This window comes from Gymnodraco acuticeps, unplaced genomic scaffold (genome assembly GCF_902827175.1).
Source record: "Gymnodraco acuticeps unplaced genomic scaffold, fGymAcu1.1, whole genome shotgun sequence".
NCBI lineage: Eukaryota > Metazoa > Chordata > Actinopteri > Perciformes > Bathydraconidae > Gymnodraco > Gymnodraco acuticeps.
Window position 1 is genome coordinate 1227606 of NW_022989799.1, and position 17776 is coordinate 1245381.

Consider the following 17776-nt stretch of genomic DNA (forward strand, 5'->3'; position numbering starts at 1 on the left):
ATTCTGAGAGTATATTCTCACTCAACATCTTCTGCTCTGCCTGCTCGCTGAGAGTACAAGCCATGGAACCAGAGTTAAGCATCCCCTGCACCTGAAATGTGTTGTTAATGCTAACAGGGGTGTAAAACAACTCATCAAAAGGGCCCACTCTCTGTGTATTTTGCACTATTACCTTAGCATCGGCTGGTGCTGCTGCGCATGCTTTTATATAATGAGTTTCAATATCACCACTGTTGAGGGTTTCTTCTCTGTTTCCCACACATTCCCTCACTAAATGCGGGCCAGTTAGTTTAAAGGTTGAGAATTCTGTGGCGGGAAAGCCGGAGAACCTCGGCCAGCCTGACGGTTAGGACAGTTCTTCTTGATGTGGTTTGGCTCGAAGCACACAGAGGCGTTTCTGCCTGCAGTGTGCAAGGGTGGAATGATCTAGAGACTGGCAGACCCTGCAGGCTTTCGGTTGAAATGGATCAGAGGGGAGTGGTTTGTGTGTAACCTGGTTGTTCTGTGACAATGCTCTGTCAAATAAACTGACTAACATTTTCATACAGTCATCATTACAAGAGGGCTTGGATGCTGTGCTGTCCTCACCTTGCATAGATGGCTCCCGTGGGTGACATACTATCTCTGAAACGTCAGGTGCGGAAACCTGGACATGAACTGTCACTGGTTTAACTCTCTTTGATTTGGAAAGCACCTGTTCTTTCATTTCAGTTTGGTAGCGATCAATATGCTCTTGGATTTCACTAGCTGTCCACTTATCTGGTGCCTTAAACTTGAAAACAGCAGCAAGGGTGGGATCTGGGCAGTATTTGACAAACATCATCGCTACTTCCTGACAAGAATCCTCCATCTTCCGCCCTAGCCTCTTCAAGCCCTCCTCCGCTGCATCAACTGCCTTGTTTAGCCGAAGCCAGTACTCTACGGGGGACTCTCCTGCCACTGGAACTGTACTGTAGAAATCAGCCATGGGCATACATGAATAGGTCACATCACTAAAGTGTTGTCTGAGGATGTCATAGATCAATTGTGGGTTATCTTGAGGCTTCATGGATGGGCAGCTCCTCAGAGTTATCCTCACTATGTCTTTAGCCTTGCCCATTAACTTAGACATGATCTCAATGTGCTGTTCTCTCAGAGGTGTGGCTCGTTTCCTGAAATACACTCCCATTAACTCTTCCCACTCACAGACTGTATTCTTGTCAGATCCATCTCCTCTGAAGACTGGAGGCTCTCTCACATCTGACTGCAACACTAACTTTGCACCAGTCAAGTTGAGGTAAGTGTGGTCACTGGGTAACTGGCCAACACCGCTCTGAGCTGGTGTGGCTCCAACACCCCTCTCTTCACATTCCCCCCTTAACTGATCTCTTATAGTCTGTCCTACCTGCTGAGCAATGTGTGTTATCAGGTTATTTAAAGCTGCATCATTTGTATCTGGAAGGCTTGAATGTGAATCCTCCTCCCTCTGAGGTGATGCTACATGACCTGGCAAGCGAGTAGAACAAAAAGCTGGCGAATCTACATTAGCTGTACCTCTGACTGGTATAAAAGGGTACCCGCTGATGGGTTTCCCTCTTCCAAAACCGAAACTAAAACTGTCAGTTAGAACATTGTCCTCATCCATTTTACCAGTAACATATGTCATTTTTAACCCTGTATACCAAACTTCAAAATTCAGTATACAATAAAATACAGAAATGACAAATGTACTCTCTAAACAATGAATGTAAAAATAATTACAGAGAGAAAAAAAAAAAAAAAAAAAAAACAGTTTCCTCTATGTAATTCCTTCTCTTCAATACATGAAAGTAAGTGTGCGGCGTGTAGCAACCTCTGGTGACCAAGCTGGTGTTGATCCACAGCCTCAGGAACGACGATGGAACAGTCTGAAGCACTGTGAATCCGGGTCACGGCACCACTGAAACCGGTCTGGTTTGACGCCACATGTGATCTCTGCGTTGTGTTATGTTGTGTAAATGAGAACGACTTCTTTCTTGCCGACCAGGATTTATTCTCTGTGCAAAACAGAATATAATAATTAAAGCAGGAAATGGCTTCATCAGCTTTCTAACTTCACACTTCTCCTCAGTGGGGCCTGAAGCTAACTCAGGAAAGTATACAGAGTTCTAAATAATACAATTAACAGATATACATCTATCCATGGTGGCAAACCAGTTTTTCCTTGTAAACCAATATACACAAATATAACCATTAATTTACACTTACATAACAAACAATACAATTTACAGTTACAAAATACAAAAAGAATACCCACATACCTGTGCAAAACAGAATATAATAATTAAAGCAGGAAATGGCTTCATCAGCTTTCTAACTTCACACCTTCAGTGGAAGAAAACACGCACATGTTAGGTTAGCATATAGCTAAACTTTAGAAAGCTCCCAAACACTGTTTGAAGCGCTGCACATTATATAAACTACAGTCACACACGGCAAAATATAGATATTAACTGCAAATAGGTTTGGCTTGTGTGAAGTGTAACATTAAACAATCTATTAACATATAAAATACAACATTTATGACACCACTCGTTCCACTTACTTCTCCTCAGTGGGGCCTGAAGCTAACTGAGGAAAGTAGCGCGAGTCTGCAGAAATGTGCCGGTGCCATGAGTACCAAAATAAAACGTACTTTTCAAAATAAAAGCATCTAAAAAATAAAGTGACAGTGACAAGTTTTACAAATAAAGTATGGACAATGATTTTACTGAAATATAAACAAGTGAAGTTATACATTGGTTACACTTAGTAAAAGTAGTATCTGTTGACAGCAGAGAGGAACCTGCTGGAGGATTTAAAACTACAGCACCAAGAAAAATTAATGCTCACTCGTAAATGAACTGCAGTGTATAGAATATACAGTAAGAGTCTTCACTCTATCTTTGGATACCATTTTTTTAAAGCAATAGAAAGATACCTCTGCCAAGGCTAAACTTGCCTATAAAAATATAGTTTTATAATACAACACAATACCATACAATTATTTTCCTATTATGATTTTTAAAAGCTATTTCCTAGCTCATAAAAAGTTAACAATGAATTGATGTGTGTATTATTATTTTACTTTGGATCTTTAACAACAAATCACTTGAAGACACAGAAGGAAAAAAAAACACACAAAAGCTAAACCTATGTCATGCTCTGCCCTGCTAATTTGAATAAAAATAACATTCTCAGATCATTTGTCGCTCCTCTTTTTCCTGCCCAGCGGATTGTTGCCCTTTGTTCCGGCCGAACGGTGGCTGCTGAAGGGTTATCATCAGACCCGGCGCCAGAACAAATCTGAAGGGAGGGCATATGATTTTCATGGGAGGGCACACAAAACCGTCACGTGCTGCGGGCCTGCGGCACAATATACATCAAACAGCAAGGCCAACAGCATTGGGTAAAGACGCACACTTATCGCAAATGCATACACAAATAAAGGGCAACATAGAAACCACTTTTGAAACCTTGTGTGCGTGGCAGCACAAACACTGGTAAATCACGAGCAAGGCACACTGGTTAAGGATGGCAGCTTCCTCATCGTTGCACTCGGAGAGAAATAGAGTCGGAGACGATGAACTGTTTAACCCGCCTTGGGCATGGTTTATTTTCCTATGCACTGCAGGTGCATCCTTTCGCTCAGCCGAGCTTAACTTAGAACATTATTTTGGCCAACTCTGCATCTTTGTACTGCAGCGTATACTCAAACAGTATTAGGAAGAGCCCACTGCCTGACTCGGACATGCTGTGGAGTGAATCGTGGTCACCTCTGAGAGGGAGTTGGTTGACGGCTAAAAAAGCTATAATATCAACGACAGCTGACACGTAATAACGGTTCCGTGCCAGCTGATCTGCACCAAAGTTCTAATTTCCTTATTTGTTTCCTCGCGTATCTGTCTCTCTCTCCACAAACTCTCACATGAAATGTGTTCTTTTGATGCTGCATGCATTAGCAGTCCTTTATCAGTCTGTAATGCGTGTTTCCAGTCGCAAAAACCTTTGACAGTAAAAGCCGCATCAGATGAAGACGTATTTACTTTAAAGTGTCTACAGGGGAAACAAAAGGCTGCGTCTGCTTTTAACGAATATTCAAGCCATGGTCTGTTGTTGTACCAAAGCAAAGCAATCTCCCTGGATAACGATCCAGTTTCATCTGGTTGGGTTTATTAACCCCAAGATCATCTGGGGCTGTTGGTCTTTGAGCGTTTGCTTTTCAGCCAATTTCTGATGTCCATTTTGTAATTCAAACAGAAATGGGAGTCCACAGAATGCACAATAAACAAATAAATCCAGAAGGCGGCAGAGTGTGACGCCTTCTGGATTGGTCTAAATGTGGACGAATCACAAAACAGACACATGAATTTATTTGACATAGCCTGCGATTTTTTGTTTTAGTTACTATCTAACATCAGATACATCGTAGCATAAAAGTTCACAGTTTATTTATAATTAAAAAAATTTAAAAAATATATTTTTTAAATGTTATAAATAATAAAAAAACGTGTATATTGGGGGAGGGCAGGAATGTCAAATGGGAGGGCCTGGCCCTCCCACGGCGCTGGGCATGGTTATCATGTCAATCATTAACTGTCAGCTCAATGCTTAGTAAAAGTAGTATCTGTTGACAGCAGAGAGGAACCTGCTGGAGGATTTAAAACTACAGCACCAAGAAAAATTAATGCTCACTCGTAAATGAACTGCAGTGTATAGAATATACAGTAAGAGTCTTCACTCTATCTTTGGATACCATTTTTTTTAAAGCAATAGAAAGATACCTCTGCCAAGGCTAAACTTGCCTATAAAAATATAGTTTTATAATACAACACAATACCATACAATTATTTTCCTATTATGATTTTTAAAAGCTATTTCCTAGCTCATAAAAAGTTAACAATGAATTGATGTGTGTATTATTATTTTACTTTGGATCTTTAACAACAAATCACTTGAAGACACAGAAGAAAAAAAAACACACAAAAGCTAAACCTATGTCATGCTCTGCCCTGCTAATTTGAATAAAAATAACATTCTCAGATCATTCGTCGCTCCTCTTTTTCCTGCCCAGCGGATTGTTGCCCTTTGTCCCGGCCGAACGGTGGCTGCTGAAGGGTTATCATCAGACCCGGCGCCAGAACAAATCTGAAGGGAGGGCATATGATTTTCATGGGAGGGCACACAAAACCGTCACGTGCTGCGGGCCTGCGGCACAATATACATCAAACAGCAAGGCCAACAGCATTGCGTAAAGACGCACACTTATCGCAAATACATACACAAATAAAGGGCAACATAGAAACCACTTTTGAAACCTTGTGTGCGGGGCAGCACAAACACTGGTAAATCACGAGCTAGGCACACTGGTTAAGGATGGCAGCTTCCTCATCGTTGCACTCGGAGAGAAATAGAGACGGAGACGATGAACTGTTTAACCCGCCTTGGGCATGGTTTATTTTCCTATGCACTGCAGGTGCATCCTTTCGCTCAGCCGAGCTAACTTAGAACATTATTTTGGCCAACTCTGCATCTTTGTACTGCAGCGTATACTCAAACAGTGATAGGAAGAGCTCACTGCCTGACTCGGACATGCTGTGGAGTGAATCGTGGTCACCTCTGAGAGGGAGTTGGTTGACGGCTAAAAAAGCTATAATATCAACGACAGCTGACACGTAATAACGGTTCCGTGCCAGCTGATCTGCACCAAAGTTCTAATTTCCTTATTTGTTTCCTCGCGTATCTGTCTCTCTCTCCACAAACTCTCACATGAAATGTGTTCTTTTGATGCTGCATGCATTAGCAGTCCTTTATCAGTCTGTAATGCGTGTTTCCAGTCGCAAAAACCTTTGACAGTAAAAGCCGCATCAGATGAAGACGTATTTACTTTAAAGTGTCTACAGGGGAAACAAAAGGCTGCGTCTGCTTTTAACGAATATTCAAGCCATGGTCTGTTGTTGTACCAAAGCAAAGCAATCTCCCTGGATAACGATCCAGTTTCACCTGGTTGGGTTTATTAACCCCAAGATCATCTGGGGCTGTTGGTCTTTGAGCGTTTGCTTTTCAGCCAATTTCTGATGTCCATTTTGTAATTCAAACAGAAATGGGAGTCCACAGAATGCACAATAAACAAATAAATCCAGAGGGCGGCAGAGTGTGACGCCTTCTGGATTGGTCTAAATGTGGACGAATCACAAAACAGACACATGAATTTATTTGACATAGCCTGCGATTTTTTGTTTTAGTTACTATCTAACATCAGATACATCGTAGCATAAAAGTTCACAGTTTATTTATAATAAAAAAAATAAAAAAATAAAAAATGTTTAATGTTATAAATAATAAAAAAACGTGTATATTGGGGGAGGGCAGGAATGTCAAATGGGAGGGCCTGGCCCTCCCTGGCCCTCCCACGGCGCCGGGCATGGTTATCATGTCAATCATTAACTGTCAGCTCAATGCTTAGTAAAAGTAGTATCTGTTGACAGCAGAGAGGAACCTGCTGGAGGATTTAAAACTACAGCACCAAGAACAATTAATGCTCACTCGTAAATGAACTGCAGTGTTTAGAATATACAGTAAGAGTCTTCACTCTATCTTTGGATACCATTTTTTTAAAGCAATAGAAAGATACCTCTGCCAAGGCTAAACTTGCCTATAAAAATATAGTTTTATAATACAACACAATACCATACAATTATTTTCCTATTATGATTTTTAAAAGCTATTTCATAAAAAGTTAACAATGAATTGATGTGTGTATCATAACAAGGCTAACGTGAGTTAATATCAGTTGCGTGCCTCAAGCTCTATCTGTCGTCCCTGGAAACAGTGGTTATGGTCTGTGAGTAATATGCAGCATGTTTAATCGATGCTGCCATGTTGGTGATGTTTTCTTATTTACTGGTGTTATTTCCATTTGCATGTATAGTTATGAACCCTGACAAACTGTTTGTTACAGGGCCCTGAAGTAATGTGAAATTCTTATGATTATTCTTTTTATTAGGATTTAACAGATTTGGTAGAGATTTCTTCTCCTTGAGTGCCATCTACTTTTGTGGATTTTTTTCATGTTGTTTATTGTATCAACAATTATTTTGTGATTTATACAATGATTTCCATCAGTGATTTCCTTTGTTGTCTTTATTTCTTTTATAACAAGTACCAAAATATCTCAAAACACATACATACTTCCATGACCCATTATCCATTGCCCAAATATTTAATCAGCATTTCGCTAATGTATGTTCCACACTACTATCTGACTCCTATCTGACGACTGGTATTTCTAATAGTAACTCATACTGCAACAGTTCTTTTTCTTTTAAGAAAATTCTACCACACGAAGTTCATAATGCTATCACAGAATTAAAAGTGGAAGGCAGTGCAGGACTCGATGGTATAGAAAACAGGTTCATAAAACTGGCGTCCCATATTCTCATGTACCCATATGCTGATTTGTTCAACCTGTCTTTGTCCAGTGAGTTGCCGACTATTTGGAAATGTGCACGCATCATTCCACTGCATAAAGGTGGTGATTTACTTGATACAAATAATTATAGACCAATCTCTATAATCTGCTCTATTTCCAAAGTTTTGGAGAAAATAATTTATAATCAACTGTCACATTATCTCAATACTTATAATATTTTATCTCCGGTTCAATCTGGTTTCAGGCCTAATCACTCCACAACAACTGCCCTACTTAAATTTACGATTGACTTGTACTCTGCTGCAGATGATGGTGAACTCACAGGTGCCATTTTTATTGACTTGACAAAAGCCTTTGATTTCGTTGATCGATATCTGCTCTTGGATAAACTTCACGGCATTGGCCTTTCTAATAATACAGTGTTATGGTTTAACTCGTACCTTCACAGTAGAAAGCAATGTGTGGTTGTTAGTGGAAAACAGTCTGACCTGTTGATCCAACAAAAGGGTGTACCCCAAGGATCAACTCTGGGCCCACTTCTGTTCTCTATTTACATAAATGATTTATCTTCTTGTCTCATTAATTGTTGTACTCACCTTTATGCTGATGACACTGTTATATATACATCCAAATCAGATTTTTCACAAATTCAGATCTCTCTTCAATCGGATTTTAATATCTTACAGGACTGGCTATCACACAATAAACTACTGCTTAACAAATCAAAATCTTATACCATGGTCTTTGGTACTAGGAAGAAGCTCAAATCCAAACCTAATGTAGTAATAACATGTAAGGATGGCACTTCTCTGCATAAAGTTGATAGCTTTACATATCTTGGTGTATGGCTAGACTCTGAACTTTCATTTAAACTACATATAAAGCATGTAATACAAAAAGTCAATTACGGAATCTGTGTTTTACACCGCTCTCGCAATTGTTTTACGCTCAGTGTCCGAAAGAGAATTGCTTCTCAACTTATTCTTCCGATTATGGACTATTGTGATGTTATCTACCAAAATGCACATAAATCAGATCTTGCTCCACTCAACATAGCCTACAATAGACAATGCAGATTTGTTCTTGGTTGTCCTTTTCGTACACATCACTGCACAATGTATAACCAACTTAAATGGCCTTCTTTAAATGTAAGAAGACACACGCATTGGCTTCAGCTGATATTTAAATGCATTTATCTTAACTATCCCCCTTATTTAAAGCAGTATTTTGTACCTTACTCACCAAATCATCAAGTTAGACATTCTGTTCAGATTTATTTCTCTGTCCCCTCTGCAAAAAAATTGATTGGCAGAAGAGCGTTCATGTTCAAAGCCCCAACCGACTGGAATACTTTACCTGCTGCCATTAGATCTCTTGCATCATTGGGTTTATTTAAACATGCATTATCATCTCACTTTCAACTGGTCTGTACTTGTTATTAATGAAACGTTGGGTTACGTATTGTAACCCTTGTTATATTAGCACAGGCGGAGCCCTCTACTGGACTCTATGGGTACTATCTTACCCCGCGAGCATTCTCCCACTGAGACTTCTATAGACGTAGCCGGCCTTGGGCGGGCCTACCTGAATGCGCGCGCATCACACCGTATAAAAGGAGGCCTCGCCTCCTGACTATCATCCTACACCTCTCTTCAGCGAGAGGAATAGGACAGACAGTGCCCTGAGTAGAGGGCTCCGCCTGTGCTAATATAACAAGGGTTACAATACGTAACCCAAAGTTATATCTCTCACAGGCTCCGCCCTCTACTGGACTCTATGGGTACAGTAGGTGGAGCCGCGATGTATACGCGCACTGTCGTCCAACAACAATATTCCACCCTACTGCCCCTGACCGGCTTTTATGGTCAGCAGCTGCTGCTTGTGACCGAGGAGAAATCTGGGCTGTGGCTAACAGAGCACACCCTGCTGCGCTTACCTCGCAGAAAGTGTGCTCAAAAAACAGTGCCGGGGGACCCCCCCCCTGCCCATAGATGGATGGGGAGAGCCCCCTCGGCCCCGAATGGGCTTACTACACGCCTGCCTCCCTGAATCCCTAAGGACAACAGGGAGAGCGCCAGAGCCCATGCCCCACACTCAAACACTGACCCCGTGCAGAGTGTGTGGACTAAAGTGTGGAGGGTTACCCCCCTCCTGCCTCTCGGCAGGAGGAGAGCAGCCCTCCAGCCCTGTAAGGGCCCAACGCGCCCCTCGCCCATCCCGGGACCCTCAGAGGGCCCGAGAACAGCGAAGGCGCATTATGTCCGGGGAGGGGGTCAGATGCCAACTGACCCACACCCCCCCCCCCCCCCCCCTAACAGTCCCGTGTTGCCCCCGCAAGCACAGACGAGGAGAAAGAGCCAGACATGTCCAAGAGATAAAACCTTATGAAGGGGCCTGGCGTCGACCAAGACGCCGCTGTGCATATATCCTCCACACTCACACCGTTGAATAAGGCTGTTGACACAGCTACAGCCCGTGTGGAGTGCGCACGAGCCCCCGTGGGGCAGGCTCTCCCTGCCTGTCCGTAGGCATGTGCAATGCACTCGCAGAGCCAGCCTGCCAGGCGTTTCTTGGACAGAGCTTTCCCGATCACCCCGCCCCCGAAGCACACGAACATCTGTTCGGTGCGTCTAAGGGCAGCCGTGCGTTCCACATAACATGCTAGCGCACACACCGGGCAGAGGAGGTGCAGTTTAGCTTCCCTGTCCCCACCATGGGGGGGAAGACTAAAACCCCCTAACTGAATAGCCCTTGACCTGAACGCACTCCTTAGGCTCTTGGGCACAAAGGAGGGGTTCGGTCTGAGTGTCGCGCTGCTCCGGTCACCCGGAATCCGTAAACAGCTCGGGTGCACCGACAGAGCGGTTAACTCGGACTCTCTTTTGGCTGACGTTAAGGCAAGAAGCAAAGCTGTCTTCCACAACAGTGCTTTTAGGGAGGATAGCTCCAGAGGCTCAAATGGTTCTAAGACCAGAGCTCCGAGCACTAGGGGCAGGTCTCACTGCGGAGTGGAGGCGTGCACTACTGGGCGCAGCCACCTGACCCCCTGTAAAAACCGCAACATCAGTGGTTGACTAAAGGCTGACCTGCCGCCAAATCCCTCATGGCAGGACGAGATGGCTGCTGCATACACTTTCACTGTTAAATGTGCAAGCCCTCTGTCCACCAGTAACTGTAAGAAGGAAAAAACAGAGCCCAACTCACAAGATAGGGGCTCTATTCTCCTCTCCTCACACCCTCGCTGGAATCCTAGCCACCTGGGCCTGTAACAGGCTGTGGTGGATCCAGCTCTAGCTGCCTGGATAGACTGAATAACACTGTCAGACAATCCACCCTGTCTCAGCCTGTCCCTCTCAGGAGCCACGGAGAGGTTGGCCGAGAGTGGGTAACGCCCCGATTGCACCTGCCTCTTGAGACATCGCCCCCCAGAACTGGGGAACCGCCCAGGGCCCACCATCTGTGTCATCTCTGAGTACCACGGCGCCCCGACGCGGTCCGGAGCCACTAGGATGACTGACAGACGTTCTCGCCTCACTCTCCCCGGGAAAATGAGACGCAGCGGTGGAAAGGCGTATAGCAGCTTCCTTGGCCATGGCTCGTGTGCAAACGCGTCCACCCCCAAGGGCGGGTCGTCGCCCAGGGCCATGGAGAACCACAGGGCACAGTGGTTGTTGCGTCGGCTGGCGAACAGATCCACTTCCGCTCTCCCGAACTGGACCCAGATCTGCTTCACCACCTCCGGGTGAAGCGTCCATTCGCCTGGCAGGGGGCCGCCCCTCGACATGAGGTGGGCCCCTCTGTTCTCCAGTCCCGGGATATGGAGGGCTCTCAGGGCTAACACCACCTCTGAAGCCCATAACCACAGCCTCTCCGCTGTGGTCAACAAGGCGGCGGAGCGGACTACGCTCTGCCTGTTGATATAAGCCACTGTGGTGCTGTTGTCGCTCCTGACCAATACATGTCTCCCTTGAATTAGGGGCATGAAATGCTGGAGGACTAACACTACCGCCCGTAGCTCTAGGAGGTTGCTGTGTTGAAACTCTGTTAGAGCCCAGCGCCCACCTATAGCCCTCTTCAGGCAGGTCCCTCCCCATCCTGTTCTGGATGCGTCCGTGAACACTGTTGTAGGAGGTTACCCGTCCCAGTGGAGACCCCCTCCGGAGGTGATCTGGGGACCCCCAAAACCGGAGGTTGCCCTCCACTGAGGGGGGGGATGGTCATCAGCCGCTGTTTGTGCCTCTTGGGATCCAAACGCAGGCTGGAGAACCACCTCTGCAGGCGGCGCATATGCAGTAACCCCAGCGGGACCACAATGTGAGTAGCCGCCATGAGACCCAGAGTCTGCATGACAGTTAAAGCTGTCACTGTCACCCCCTGTCGCAGCCTGTGAACCGCCCGGAGAAAGGACGCACTTCTGCTCTCCGACAGGGTGGCGCGTAGCGCGCCTGCATCGAGCACCACTGCCAACTACAACGCCTGTTGGTGAGGTATGGGGGTGCTCTTTTTTCAATTGATCGCAAAGCCTAATTTGGTTAGGTGTGTGATCAATTGTGCTGTGCAAAACATTGCCTGTTCCCGGGACCCAGCCATGACTATGAGGTCGATTATGTCATACATATTCCCACAAGTTAGACAGCGTGATGTTTCCTATAATATGTGATTGCATATTTCTAATTAAAGCTCCACAAATAATAGAGGTATCATCTAAAGCTTGGTATTGATCAGTCAGACTGGCTTCACTGCTGTCAGTAGAGCTACAGCCCGGCTGGCTCTGGTTTGCCTCTTTCAAATGCAAATCACACACACACACACACACACACACACACACACACACACACACACACACACACACACACACACACACACACACCACACACACACACACACACACACACACACACACACACACACAGTTCAGGCAGATGTCTTATCATGTCCAGTCATAAAGGAGGTCAGGCAGTCTGAGCAGCACACCCACAGGCTTACAGGAACCTGTGGCTGGTTATTCATTATACATGAGGAAGTGCAGCAGAAAATGACAGCATGCCCTTTCAATTGTTACTGTTGCTCCACTATTCCTTACAGTGGAGGCATGAGCAAGCCTTTACTTGTTCTCCTGTCCTTGAAGTCATTTACGGGTGCAATGATATGAGATTGGTGAGATTCAACCAACTGTATGAGTAAAAAGTGTAACACATGAAAAAAGGTATACTTTATATAGTTGCAGTAAGGTGATGACTCCCAGTGGTTTGGAACTATAAGAGACTAGATCAGGTTAAAGGGTTATTAAACTCAATTTGATCAAGTAAAAACAGGAAGACTTTGTCCCCTCGGCTCATTTGTTGTGTCTATTCTGACAGCATGAAGTTTGAAAAGTCCCTCACAGGCATATGACCGGAGGTTGGGACTCTGGGGACTTCCCGCTGGTGTGAACACCGACTGGTGTCTGAGTGAAAGTGAAGGCAGTACGATTTCCCCCCTCTATACAAGACAGGTCGGTACAGGCAGGGTGGGGAATGCAGCCTGAATCATCACTCTGTCCAGGTTTGTATAACATCACTGACTGTGTTTCTTAATCATAATCCTGCCTGGTGTCAGGATAAGGAAAAAAAGCAGTTTCTTCCCTTGAAACTAAACACCAAACTGTGAGTCAGTACTCATTGTCTTTATTATTTTTGTGAGGGAGTCATTAAAGCAATGTTAACTGCAGTAATCACTGTATGTGAGAGTTTCACTCCATCTGCTGGCCCAGCAGGGGTATCACATCTTTGTAAACGATAAAAATATCCATTATCTGTGAAATAATTATTCTGTTTATGAAAGTAAATTGGGGTAATTTGAAACATAGAAAAGTTTCTTCGCAAGGAGCAAAAGACACAGAATGCATTCATGGAATTATTACTGTTTAAATAGAAAGTCACACACTTTACTTTTACTTTGATATCGTATTATATAAAACTGACATTGACAACAGGCTTTTTGATAACATAATTTTGAAAGAAAAATGTCTATTACATTTTCTTTTTGAGCTTATTCTACATAATAAGAGATATAACACTGGGAAGAATCCAACCAGACTGGGTCTAAGCTGAGGAGAGCTGCAAAAGCTTTGTTCAAAAACTCAGAAGAATAAAAGAAGTCACAGAAGCAACAAGAACGGACAAAGGCAAGTTATTGCTAAGTCTGTTAGCCAACCTCTGCAAAACCACGAGACTGTCAGTCCGGCGCTGTGGTTCTGCTCAAAGAGAGCTGTGGACTGAATGTTCGGGTGGGTCTCTCTGTATTCGGCTTCAAGACCCCCTCTCGACACAGCGTTGACGCAGGGTGCAGCATGACCGGGTGGAAGCTAGCAGAACCAGTCACAGGTCCAGAGCGGCCCCCAAGGACAAAACATCAGTATGCAGGATAGGACATCAGCTAAGGTTCCCCGCCCTCACTACACCGGGATTCCTACGGAGACCCTAAAGCGGCATATAATATTAAAAAAAACTAGTGCTCACGAGAAAGTTACCAGAGCGCATAGGAGGAGGTGGAGCGCAGGAGGATGTGGAGCGCAGGAAGAGGTGGAGCGTGCAGGAGGAGGTGGAGTGCAGGAAGAGGTGGAGTGCAGGAGGAGGTGGAGCGCAGGAAGAGGTGGAGTGCAGGAGGAGGTGGAGTGCAGGAGGAGGTGGAGTGCAGGAGGATGTGGAGCGCAGGAAGAGGTGGAGCGTGCAGGAGGAGGTGGAGCGTGCAGGAGGGGGAGGAGGTACACGCGCAGGAGGAGGTGGAGCGCGCAGGAGGAGGTGGAGCACACAGGAGGAGATGGAGCGCAGGAGGAGGTGGTTCTGTGTTTACTGACAGTCACTGAGTCTGTCCCAGGTCAGGGTGGTTCTGTCCTCCCTCTTCACCTGTGTCTTGTTTGTTTGATTAGTCCTGGGTGCATTTAGGTTCTGCTTTTTCTGTTAGTCTTTGTGAGATCCTTGTTGTTGTTGACTGTGTTCACGGGAGAGTGAGTTCTGCTCTGTATGTTTACTTGTAGCCTTGAAATAAAGGTATTTTCTGTTAACCTCGTATCCGTTCCTGCATTTGGGTCCTGCCTGCTTTGCTCATCCCTGACAGAAGGATCTCACCACAGATGGACCTAGCAGTGTTTTTTGAGGATGAGGTTGGCAAATTATCCTGCAAACGTTTATGTTTTCTTGGAGAGTGGATGAGGGCTCATGGTAAAGAGGCTCAGGAGGCTGCTCTTTCACGGGCATGCCGGGAAGTTGCAGATAAGCCCTGGTTAAGGAGCTCACTGCCGGAATTTTTAAGGGACTTTGTGACTCCTCCCAATAAACTGCACGCCTGCTTTAAACCTCAAGACCCAGCAGCCATGGTTCCGGCTCCAGTTCCGGCCCAAGAAGCCATTGCTCCGGCTCCAGTACCGGCCCCAGCAGCCATGGTCCAGGCCCCGGTTCCGGCTCCTGTTCCGGCTCAAGCAGCCATGGTTCCAGCTCCAGTTCCGGCTCCCCGGCCTACTCCAGCCCCTCGTGTCCTGCCGGCATTCCGGCCCACTACAGCCCCTCGTGTCCTGTCGGCGTTCCGGCCTACTCCTTGTCCTGTTATATCTCACGCAGGCTCCGCCCTCTCCTGGACTCTATGGGTACTACTCTCATCAATGATACACAAGCGTTCACACACTGAAGTTTTATAAACGTAGCCGGCCAATCAGGGCGAGCCTACCTGAATGCGCGCGCAGGCTGCACAGTATATAAGGCAGCTACACCTCCTGACTGTCATCCTTTTCTCCTCAGCGAGCGAGACAACACCTGACCAGAAAAACATTCGAAAAAACAAACAAAAAAACAAGTAAAAAGTATCTTAGCTCCAGGCAAGCAAATGGGGTCGCCACTGAAAGCCGTGCATGTCCCTCATGCCCGGCTTAATAGCGGGCACCGATCCCCACCAGCTCTGTTTCGAGAGCTCGAGGTGGTGGACGTGGGAAACCAGGATATGGCCGAGGCGACGCCACCAACGTTCGCCATCCCAGCCATGCGGCTTATGGCTCCTTTTGCTGAGGAGGAAGAAGATTACTTTGTCCCCCCCACCGAAGCCGGCCACCTCCACCAGGGGTTTTACGGTCTGGCCCGCCCGGCGCCACCGGCTTGCGTCTCGCCCCCGTTGCCAGATATCTGGCAGTGTGTTGAGGCGTTGTGGCAACAGCCACTGAAAACGAGAGCTCCGGTGTCAGGAATGGTAGGTATTCTCAGTAGTTTGGCGTGGGAAAAAAATAAGGGGAAGCCAATAATACGTCCTTTCTTTTGGGTCGGGGGTGTGGTGGTCAATGTAATATAATAGAAGCAACCCGGTATCACGGCAAGACGTGAACATGTGACGATTTACCATGCTGGGAGACGTGAAGATGTCACGGTTTCGTCCCCTTCAAACGTGACAGCTACACGGTATTGTTAACCCATGTTAACCAGTGGAGAAATAACCGGAAATACCAAGCAAATGCTACCCCGACGTAATGATTTATTTTTTAATAGTCACACTCGATTACAGCGATTTTCTTGCTGCCCCAGCTGGTCGACACCTCTTTTAGCATAAACAAAGGCTACATTAATGTATTAAATCGATGTTAATCCATGTGTGTGGATGTGGAATTAACGGACGTGACGTTGTGCGATTGAGTTGCCAAGCAACAGCTTCGGTTCATGTTAATTTACAATCTATTCAACGACAACCGTAGTTATATTTAAAAACATGTTAGAAGGCCTCACGAAATACTTTAATGCACATTAAAATGTAAATCTGAAGGAATGTGTGTATAACAAAATACATCGGTCATTAAACGAAACCGGAAACAGACGTAGGCAAGATCCTCAGCTCGATGATTGGATGGTTATCCGCAATGCATGCTGGGATTTGGTGTTTATGTGATGTGAAATCTGAAAACGTTTTTTAAAAATACAATAATACTTTATTCCGAGTGTGCTTGCTTTACTCTTTGAAAGTCATCACATAACGGCATTGTAATACACGGTTCGGCTGCATTAAATATGACATATCTGCCGTAGTTCTCTATTTATAGAGCCCTGCTGAGAAGACTTCTGGACAAACAGGAGAACTGCCGCCAAAACTGAAGATGTGACGTGGATCATAAATATATAAGCAATTATACAACATCTTACATTTCTTTTCACACAATGCGTCTCCTTGCAGTATCAACACTAATTCGGCTGACTTTTATATTTGATCCAATTGGTAGATAGGCTGTATTTAAACCATAACCGTGCAGAGCTGATAGAAAGGGACACCTGGTGGTCAAAGCACGTTATTGAATTGTATTATTTTATTATTAGATATTAATAGGATCTCTATAAAGTATATTCATTACTCGTTATACAGACTGTATATAATGACTAGTTTGAACATCCCTTTCAAGATTTCAAGATTTTATAAACTAAGGTTTATTGACATATCATATTATACACAACTACTGTGTAGTTATGCAATGAATGAAAAACTTGGGTCGCAGGTTCCTCAACAGTGCATTACAAGACATCTATCAATATGTGTGTATACTCCACCATTAAACTGTCATTCTGCACATTTCTTATACTATCTACATACATCTTATACGAGTATAATACATATGTATAATATCAGTTTAATAATAAACAAATAATAAAAAATAAGTGCTTAAACATAGTTAACATTGCAGGAAAGCAATATATTAGACGTTAAGTACTTTGTCAGGCTTAATATTTATCTGTAGATACAAATGTCACTGTGTGTGCTGTGTGCTCTGCATGTGTGACCATTAAAGAATCAGAATACCTTTATTAGTTCCACAGAGGGGAAATGTGCAGCGTTACAGCAGGAAAGAGCCACAGACAGCTTAGTGTTGCATATCTTACATGCGTTAAAAAAAGTACTAAGTTAGAATAAAATAAACAATATGCTAAAAAAGTACTAAGTTATAATATAATAAACAATATGCTAAAAAAAAGATAAAAAGTTACATAATTTTCAAAAATACAGATCAAAAACAAAACGGCATATATATTGATTTAGTGGCCAGGTATAAATTACACAGTTATTAATGGCATATATATATTGCACATATAGCCCATATTGCACAAAGTTGGTTTGTATTTAGCAGCAAGGGGTGTTATAGTCAGGGCTGCACATAACTGGTGCGCAGGTGCGCATGCGCACCTCCGCCAAAAAAAGAGCACCGGGTCATTTGAAACAAAGCGCATTTGCGTACCAACATTGAAAGAGGGAGAGAGAGAAGGGAAAAGAGAACAGAGAAAATAGAGGAGAGATGAGAGAGAGAGAAAGATATTTGCGAGTTGCATATGAACCATGATATGAACT

At 44.5% G+C, this 17776-nt stretch overlaps 1 protein-coding gene across 1 annotated transcript; it reads right to left on the bottom strand.

Moving 5' to 3' along the window:
* Positions 1-346: 346 nt before the first annotated feature.
* On the bottom strand, positions 347-2758 carry LOC117550298. Its single transcript, XM_034222675.1, has 2 exons — positions 2280-2758; positions 347-1918 (listed from the first exon to the last, which is right to left on the bottom strand). Exon 2 carries the CDS (start codon positions 1643-1645, stop codon positions 347-349), a length of 1299 nt encoding a protein of 432 aa, XP_034078566.1. The 5' UTR covers positions 1646-1918; positions 2280-2758.
* Between the last annotated feature and the right edge of the window lie 15018 nt (positions 2759-17776).

What these genes read in the sequence shown, in the direction of transcription:
- LOC117550298 (XM_034222675.1), bottom strand. Translation starts at nt 1,645, where the DNA reads ATGACATATGTTACTGGTAAAATGGATGAGGACAATGTTCTAACTGAC.